Source organism: Arvicanthis niloticus, chromosome 1 (assembly GCF_011762505.2).
Source record: "Arvicanthis niloticus isolate mArvNil1 chromosome 1, mArvNil1.pat.X, whole genome shotgun sequence".
Classification (NCBI taxonomy): Eukaryota; Metazoa; Chordata; class Mammalia; order Rodentia; family Muridae; genus Arvicanthis; species Arvicanthis niloticus.
Window position 1 is genome coordinate 67,342,398 of NC_047658.1, and position 9,376 is coordinate 67,351,773.

The 9,376-nt window shown below is 40.8% G+C and overlaps 1 protein-coding gene across 5 annotated transcripts in view; it reads left to right on the forward strand.

The window, feature by feature from the left end:
- The window catches only part of Pak1 (p21 (RAC1) activated kinase 1), a 111,176-nt gene extending 102,254 nt beyond the window's left edge, over nucleotides 1–8,922 (forward strand). For all 5 annotated transcript variants that reach the window (XM_076938281.1, XM_076938294.1, XM_076938288.1 and 2 more), the window contains exons 12-15: nucleotides 323–422; nucleotides 1,288–1,484; nucleotides 4,215–4,352; nucleotides 7,662–8,922. In XM_076938281.1, the coding sequence (XP_076794396.1) occupies nucleotides 323–422; nucleotides 1,288–1,484; nucleotides 4,215–4,352; nucleotides 7,662–7,748 (522 nt within the window). In that variant the 3' untranslated portion in view covers nucleotides 7,749–8,922. The remainder of the gene's footprint in view (nucleotides 1–322; nucleotides 423–1,287; nucleotides 1,485–4,214; nucleotides 4,353–7,661) is intronic.
- Nucleotides 8,923–9,376: the final 454 nt, after the last annotated feature.

Below are 9,376 nucleotides of genomic sequence, written 5' to 3' on the forward strand. Positions count from 1 at the left end.
ATAATTTCTATAATCATGACTTTTATATGTGGATGCTCAAGGAGGCCAAAAGCATAGGATTCCCTCAGTGAAGTGAGAGGCAGTCTGTACACTGCCCAGTGCAGCCACTGAACCATCTCTTCAGCCTCCTCCATCTCTACCCTGCCTTGTGGAATTTTAAAATGCTTAGGAGACAGAGGACTTGCTGGCTTTGCCTCTTTTTATAGGGCAAGTCTGTTTATTCCTGGAGGCTTTACTTCCTTTGTCTTAAAATAACAAGGTTAAATTATTGTTAGTCTTGTGTATTGTAAGTCTCTTTCTTCTGTGCACACTGCTTCAACAGTGTCTACAAGCTTTGGAGTTTCTACATTCGAACCAAGTCATTCACAGAGACATCAAGAGTGACAATATTCTGCTGGGAATGGATGGCTCTGTCAAGTTAAGTAAGTAGGAGTCTTAGGAATGGTAACACTTAACTCTGCACATGGGGCTAAATCTCTCTTGGGATGGCAATTAATAATAACTATAACATTCATCGAAGAGACTTCAGTATTTCATAAGATATGAGATACTTATAGTCCTCTGTATTATATTGTATCTTACAGTACCTTTTCACTATTTTTTCAATTCTTTTACACATTATAACACTTCCTCCCTGAATGCCTACTTCTGTGGGTCTCTGATAGGTACTGAGGGTACATTTTACCAACTTTCAAGAAGGTTCTGTGTAGTATGAGAGACTTTTAATGAATTAGACAAAAGGCTTTATGTAACTTCACTCATTCAGTTATTTATTCAGCAAATGTATTACATGCCAGTCTCTTCCAATTTAGATAAATGTATAGCTTCAGTACAGTGTGCATGAACTGCAGGTAGTTCTATGTACAAAGGTGTGAAGGCTGTTGCCTAGACACAGAGATGTGTCTTAAGTGGGTAGACAGTTTGTGAGAGGACTCTATTGGCACAGGGTGAGGGGTTGATAAAAGTAGGGCTATATTTAAGTGTTGGTGGTTAGGGTTTAATTCAGGGACTTGTGTCCAGAGAATAATGGAATGAGTTAATTATACAATTCTGAGTTATGGGAATGGTTTTTATATTTGGTTTGAGGAAAAGGCAAGAGGCTAAAGATGTTCTTAATGTTTCTTCTACTTCTTTTCATGGTTGAATAAGGAGTGGACTAGTAGCAGTCAAGTGATTCCTGCTTTGGTGAGACAGAGATTGCATAGAGCAAGCTTGCTGCCCATATGTTAGTACACAGCACTTACTGATGGAGTGTCCTAAGTGTGTCTTTCTTTTCCCCATTTCTAGCTGACTTTGGATTCTGTGCACAGATAACTCCAGAGCAGAGCAAAAGGAGCACCATGGTGGGAACTCCATATTGGATGGCACCTGAAGTTGTGACACGCAAGGCCTATGGACCCAAGGTTGACATCTGGTCCCTGGGTATTATGGCAATTGAAATGATTGAGGGGGAGCCCCCATACCTCAATGAAAACCCTTTGAGAGTAAGTGTCCTCATCTTTTTTCAAAGTATTTGGGCTGCTGTCTCTAATCCTAGGAAATAGTACTCAGGCTTTTCTCTCTGTATACCTGGGCGTGGTTCTACATTCTTGTAATCCTAGACTTACAAGACTGGGATAAGAAAATTGCCAGTTTGAGACAAACTTGTCTCAAAAGCAGAAACAAGGATCTGGTGAGATGACTGAATTAAGGCTCTTCCTGCTAAACCTGACAACTTGAGTTTAATCCCTGGGACCTACATGGTGAAAAGAGAAAACCAATTATCACAACCTGCCCTCTGACTCCCACATGAGATATGTGGTATACATGTGCCTACACTGTATACACTTAATAAATATATATAACATACATAAACCCAAAGATACATACTATTGAATTTAAAATATAAATGAATATAAAATATTAAATGGTCTGGGGCTATAGCTCAGTTTTAGAGTTCAATCCTAGAATTGGGTGATGAAAGGAAGGAAGAGCTGAGTTCTGATTATATATAAGAGATTGTTCTGATAATAATACAAAATGATTCTAGAGTAACAGATGGTAACCGCTATGGAAAAAAATATAGAATAAGAGCGATTGGCAGAGTGATAGGGAAGGTTTTATTTAGAGGAAAGTTTTTTCTTACTAGTTATTTTAGCAGGAGTTAAAGGAGTAAGCCATGAAATTTTAGTCTCATGCACGAGTTTCCAGGTATCAAGAATTTGATTTGATTTTTGCCTGGAAAAATCAAAGGAGGCTATTTCCCTCTAAGGAGTGAGAAGAAAGTAGACTGGTAGTCAGCAATAAGAGAGGGCCAGCCACTAAGTCTTGTGAGCCAGTGTGAGAACCTGGCTTTTATTTGGCATCGTTAGAAAGGATTTTCAGCTAGATAATAGAGGATATAGTCTGTGCTTGAAATGAATAGTATAGGCTGCTGCTTTAGGAAATAAACAGTGAGAGACTAATATAATAGTTCAGACAAGAGTGTTAGCTTGGGTGACACTGGTCAGAATACAGGTGAAAAGTAGACTTGGAAAGTGTCGGAAGAAAGCACTGACAAGATGCCTTGGACAGTAAAGAAAGTGGAATCAGCAGTCATTACAGCATGAATTGCTGACAAATTCAGTTGCCTTTTATATTAGTTACTTTTCTGTTTAATCTACTGGGATTAAAGTACTGTGACCAAGGCAAGTTATTGGAGAAAAAAATTTATTTGTGCTTAGGGTTCCAAAGGGATAAGAGTTCATGATAGTAGGGAAGTGGCTGGTATGATAGCAGGAACTACATGCTGAGAGCTCCTTGCTTGAAACACATATGAACCAAAGAACAAACTAGAAGTAGGGCAAACAAAACCTTAAGCTCTGAAACCGCACCTCCAGCAAGGCCTTAATGACCAGTTAGTAGATTGATGGGAACGAATGTCAAACTTGAATAAACTTATAAGAGCAGAAAAGGAGAAAACTGAGATGGTGTTTACAAGCATTTTCTCCTCTTACATGAGTTTTGTTATGAAGGATGACAAGGAAGTGGAACAGTATCTTGTAGAGTTGAAAGGGGGCAGCTAAAGGTTACATGTTAGCTAATGGAAGGGAATTGGTGGTAATGGGAGAGGAAACAGAGTATACAATAAAGATGCAAGGAAGGTGGTGGTTTTGATTATGGACAGATATGAAGCTATTTTGGTTTTACTTTCTCATTTAGTTCATCCTTCCATCTAGTGCAGGAATTCCCCTGTAAGGATATCTGCCCTTAAAAACATACTCAGATCACCCTTGAATAGCTCCAGTTGCTAGAAAGTGCTTCATTATCTCAAAATGAAACTTTCTTCTTTAGTTTCTACTTTTTGGTCCCAATTTGCTCTCTCACACCACATGTAACATATCCTCCTCTGCCTCAGATAGGAAGGTAATCATGTAGTGTGGTGGAAATAACACTGTGTTTAGAGTCAGCATGTGTGCACTCAGAAGAACAGTGAATGCAACAGCTGGATGGCCTTATGTGTGAAATGGGGATAATCATTTTTGCCTTGCCTCTTACTCAGAGTTACTGTGGTCACTTAAAATGAGACAGTGTAGCTGGGTGTGGTGGCATACACCTTTAATCCCAGCACTAGGAGTCAGAGGCAGGCTTGTGTTTAAGGCCAGCCTGGTCTACAGAGTGAGTTCCAGGTCAGCCAGGGCTACACAGAGAAACCTTGTCCTGAAAAACAAAACAAACAAGAGAGACAGACAGACAGAAAGAGAAAAAGAGAGGTTTGTAATTAAGAGCTTAGTGTTTATGAAGGTTTACTATTACTATGGTTTTTTTTCTCCAAAGAGCTGCTTCATATTAGGGGCAGGGAAGCAGCAGAGAAACTGTTGCTGCCTAGCCAAGCATGACTTTTTACAGTCCTCTTGGGTGAAGGTGTCAGCAGCAGTTTGTGCCAACAACTAAAGAGATGTTTAACTTGCTATGCTAAGTGAAAAATCAACCCTTAGGTTTGTAACCCCTCATACGTTTACAAAGTGCTTTCCAAATGAACTTTTGTGGATATATAAAACATTGTTTATTAGCAAATAAGTTATATGTTAGGTGAATATATATGGTCACATGACCTTGAATGTTAAAACTTGGTCCTTAGGTTAGTATATTCTCTTCTAGAGCATATAGAAGGAGGCTGTATCTTTAGAGAACATGTCTTGATGCTGACAGAGCCTCGGTGAGAACACAACATGATTCTTCATTTTTATTGCTAGGCCTTGTACCTCATTGCTACCAATGGGACACCAGAGCTTCAGAACCCAGAGAAGTTGTCAGCTATTTTCCGGGACTTTTTGAACCGCTGTCTTGAAATGGATGTGGAGAAGAGAGGTTCAGCTAAAGAGCTACTGCAGGTAACTCCTTTTGCAGGGAGGTACCTACCCAAGCCTTAATATCTTATTTTTGTCTGAGGTTGCTAATTTCAGGCTTTTTTTTCTACCATCTCACATTGTATTTCTAGCTCCCTGACTGTCACTCTTGGGCCTTTGCCAAGTCCGCCCTCTTGACTGTTCCTCATCCTATACTTCCCCCGCACCCCTAGCCCGTGATCTCCAAGAGGATGTCCTTACCCCCACCCCACCGGACCTTCCCACTCCCTGGCGCCTCAAATCTCTTGAGGGTTAGGTGCATCTTCTTTGACTGAGTCCAGACCAAGCAGTCCTTTGCTGTGTATGTGTCCAGGGCCTCATATCAGCTGGTGTATGCTGCCTGGTTGGTAGCTCAGTGTGTGAGAGCTCTCCGGGGTCCAGGTTAGATGAGAGTCTTCCTATTGGGGTCGCCCTTCACCTCAGCTTCTTCCACCTTCCCTTATTGGACCACAAGGGTCTTCAGCTTCTGTTCATTGGTTGGGTGTATCTGAATTTGACTCTTTTAACTGCTTGTTAGGCTTCTTGGAGGGCAGCCATGCTAGGCTCCTGTCTGTAAGCACACCATAGCATCAGTAATAGTGTCAGGCCTTGGAGCTTCTTCTTGAGTTGGATCCCAAATTGGGCCAGTCACTGGACTTCCTTTCCCTCAGTCTCTTCACTGTTTTTGTCCCTGCTGTTCTTTCAGACAGGAACAATTCTGAGTCAGAATTTTTGACTGTGGATGGCAACCCATTCCGTTAACTTGATGTCTTGTCTTTCTACTCGAGGTGGACTCTACGAGTTCCCTCTCCCCACTGTAGGGCATTTCATCTAAAGTCCCATCCTTTGAGTCCTGAGAGTCTCTCACCTCCCAGGTCTCTGATATATTCCAGAGGGTCCCTCCCCCCACACACCTCCTACCTCCTGAGGTTGCCTGCTTCCATTCATTCTGCTGGCCCTCAGGGCTTCAGTCCTGTTCCCCACCTCGTATATCTGATCATGTTCCCCTTTTTTCCTCCTTGTCCCCTTTCTCACATAGGTCTCTCCCTCCTTCTGCTCCCTGTGATTGCTTTCTTCTCCCACCCATGTGGGATTGAGGCATCCGCACTTGGGCCCTTCTGCTTGTTAACCTTCTTGAATTCTGGGTTTAAGAATTCAATTGTGGATTGTATCCTGGGTATTCTGTACTTTTTTGGCTAATACCCACTTATTAATGAGTACATACCATGTATGTCCTTTTGGGTCTGAGTTACCTCACTCAGGATATTTTCTAGTTCTGTCCATTTGCCTACAAAACTCATGATGTCCTCCTTCTTAATAGCTGAGTAATATTTTGTTGTGTAAAAGAAGTACATTTTCTGTATTTATTCTTCCATTGTGGATCATCTGGGTTGTTTTCAGCTTCTGGTTATCATAAATAAGGCCACTATTAACATAGTAGAATACATGCCCCTGTGGCATGGTGGGGCATCTTTTGGATATATGCCCAAGAGTGGTATAACTGGGTCTTCAGGTAGATCTAGTTCCAATTTTCTGAGGAACCTCTAGATTGATTTCCAGAGTAGTTGAACTAGTTTGCAATCCCTGTCACCTGACTTTTTGATCTTAGCCATTCTGATTGGTGTAAAGTGGAATCTCAAGGTTCTTTTGATTTGCATTTCCCTGATCACTAAGGACTTTGAACATTTCTTTAAGTGCTTCTTGGACATTTGAGATTCCTCTGTTGTGAATTCTCTGTTTAAATCTTTTATCTTTTTTTGTTTGTTTGTTTTTGGCTTTCAAGACAGGGTTTCTCTGTGTAGCCCTGGCTGTCCTGGAACTCACTCTGTAGACCAGGCTGGCCTCAAACTCAGAAATCCATCTGCCTCTGTCTCCCAAGTGCTGGGATTAAAGGAGTGCACCACCACTGCCCGGCTGTTTAATTCTATACCCCATTTTTTGATTGGGTTGTTTGGGTTTTTGGAGGTTAGCTTCTTGAGTTCTTTATATATTTTGGATATTAGCCTCTATTGGATGTGGGGTTAGTGAAGATTATTTTTTCCAATCTCCTTAACTTGTCAATGTTATCTGATAAACGTTCAAATCCTAGACTTTTCAGATACTTTAATCATGAAGTTTCATTTCTGCTTCTCCTGTGAGAACATATATATATATATAGATAGATAGAAATATATTGGATGCCATATTGAGATTCATATCTTCAATCTTTAGCCAAGATCATCCATAGTTCTCAGTTCCTCCATATATCCTTTTTCTGTCCTAATAAGAGTTGAATTAGCTTTCAGCAAGGAATGTCTCTGTGAATATCTCCCCATGTGTGTTTCTGTATGCATACATAATAATACTAACTATAGGGATTATAAGAATGATAGAAGAATGAGGTGTGTTAAGTAATTATAAACCTCACATTTGCTCAGAAAAAGAAATTTAGCTCTGATCTTTATTATCAAATGGAAGAAAAAGTCTGTATCTTCAAGACAAATGTAAAAAAACAAAAATCAAACCCTAAAAACAATTCACCAGTTTAGGTAAGAGGCTCTGAGTTACATAAAGAATTATTTTCTATAACATTTTCCTATGGTATTTATTTTTTAAATAATTTCTTAAATTGGAAATATGGCTCAAAGTACATTCCAGTGTAATTTTGTAAAGGACCTTAAAGTCCTTACTAGAACACTTAGCCTTGCTGGAATCAAAGATTGAACCAAAGATTCTTAGCCACATATGGTGCATGCTTGTAGTTCCAGCTAATAGGCTGAGGGTTGGAGTTTAAGACTAAAGATAGGTGTCTTCTCCAGAAAGAATAGTTACCCTGTTGTTGCAGAAGTTTAATTTTACCTAGGAACAAACAAAATCATATAAAATGAACTTTTTGTCTCATTTCTATCACTCAAAATGTCTGTGGACCCATTGTGCTGTCAGTGTGTTAATTTACTGTGTTAGTATTCTGTATAATGGCATATGAATGCGAAACTTAATTTTTTGAGTTTTTTTTTTTTTACACTTACTGACTTATACATAAAACTTTTATACTTGGTCAATGAGATAACTTGCTGGGTATGAGCACCTGCTGCCAAGTCTGACAACCTGAGAACAATTTTCCTGTACCCGTAATAGTGAAGAGAATTCATTCTTGCAAATGGACCTACACACACATGCACATCATGGCGTGCATGCACCCACACACATACAAACAGATAAATAAATAAGCCAAGTAATTCTCCTTCAATTCGAGGATGCTCTGGCACTGATGTCTTGTAATGACTGCTATGTAAGAATGGCAAATACTCATACTCTTTTTGCTCTTTCATCTAGCATCAGTTCCTAAAGATTGCCAAGCCCCTCTCCAGCCTGACTCCACTGATTGCTGCAGCAAAAGAGGCAACCAAGAACAATCACTGAAACCACGCTCACCCCAGCCTCATGTGCCAAGCCTTCTATGAAATAAACACTCGTTTCGGGAACTTCGACCCCTCATGTCCTCTTTTCCTTTCTTTGCTTCTCCCATTTCCTGATCTAGTGCTCTCAAGACTTTGATCCTTGGAAACTGTCTAGCACTGAAGAGAACTGCAACTGGACGACTAACCAGCAGCGGCCATTTCTAAATAGGAATTCCCTTCCAGATTGTGGGCGTGGAGGGGACTGATGAGCAAGGGTTTACCTGAATAAACCTGTTTCTACGAAACAGAATCTCAACCTTCCCCTTCCTTACCCCTCACAGTCAGTTCTTAACTATATAAACTTATGGTTTGATAGCATTATTGATTTGCGATCAGTTGAAATTTCTTTAGTTTTTTATTTCTGTAACCAAATTGCCCAAACACCTCATTGTATTTGAAAACCATAATAGCTTTGAAATGCCATGGGGCCTGATAATCTGCCAGGGACATAAAGAAGCTCTGTTTCCTGAACCATGACCTTGGTGCAGCTGATCCTGACATGGGAGAACTACCATGTTTTTTCTTTGTGTGTGCTTCTAGCAGCTGTTTCGGAGAACCATGACCCAATAGTGTTCCCTGTGCTATTTCTAGTGAAATGGTCTTAGCTATGTAGCAGCTTTTGATTCCCTGCACCCCCTAGGCTGCTGCCTGCATTCTGTCCTTATTTATAGCATTGAGAGATTTCCTAGAGCACATGCTGAGTAAGAGAAGTGTGAGAAGTCAGAGCGAAAGTGCAGCTACTTTTAGCACATGGCTGGCTTCAGCACCTGTCCAGCTATACTTGTGTGATATTTCAAGATCTCAGCCTCTGTTTCTACCTGGGATTCAGATCTTCTGGTAGCTTAACTATTTCAGTCAAAGATGAGATGATGTGCTACTAGTAATAAGGGGACCCTGTTTCTAAGTGCATGACCAAGCTCTCTGCAGTGGACATGCTTACTCTCTGCAGTGGACACATACTGCAGATGTTTGCTACCTCCTGCTCTCCGTGGTTTTGGTTCTCCTGCTGTGGTAGGATGCTTGGCCAGCATTGTGGCTTGTCATGTCAGCCCCACTGACTACCTTGTCATGCTCAGAGGTCCTACTGTCTCAGCAGCACAAGTTTCTATTTCCTTCAATAAAAGGAGATGAAAATATTCTACAGGAAGTGTGTCTTTTTTCCCTTCTTTCTGCCCCCCCCCCCATGAAGTAATGATGATTCTTCATGAACTGTTTGGAAGTGAGCTGCAGTAGGGTGCCCCTTTTACCACTATAGGTATCCATCTGTAGTCTTTTGCTTCTGTCTTAGTTAGGGATTTATTGCTGTAAGGAGACACCATGAACTCTTACAAAGAAAAACATTTAGTTGGGGTTGGCTTACATTTCAGAGGTTTAGTCTATTATCGTCATGGCGGGAAACATGCAGGCAGACATGGTGCTGGAGAAGGAGCTGAGCATTCTCCATCTTGATCTACAAGCAGCAGGAGACTGTCACACTTGAGCTTCTTAGACTTCAAAGCCCACTTCTAGTGACATTTCTTCCAACAAAGCCCCACATCCTAATACTGCCACTCCCTATGAACAGGCATTCAAATTTGTGAATCCTGGGGG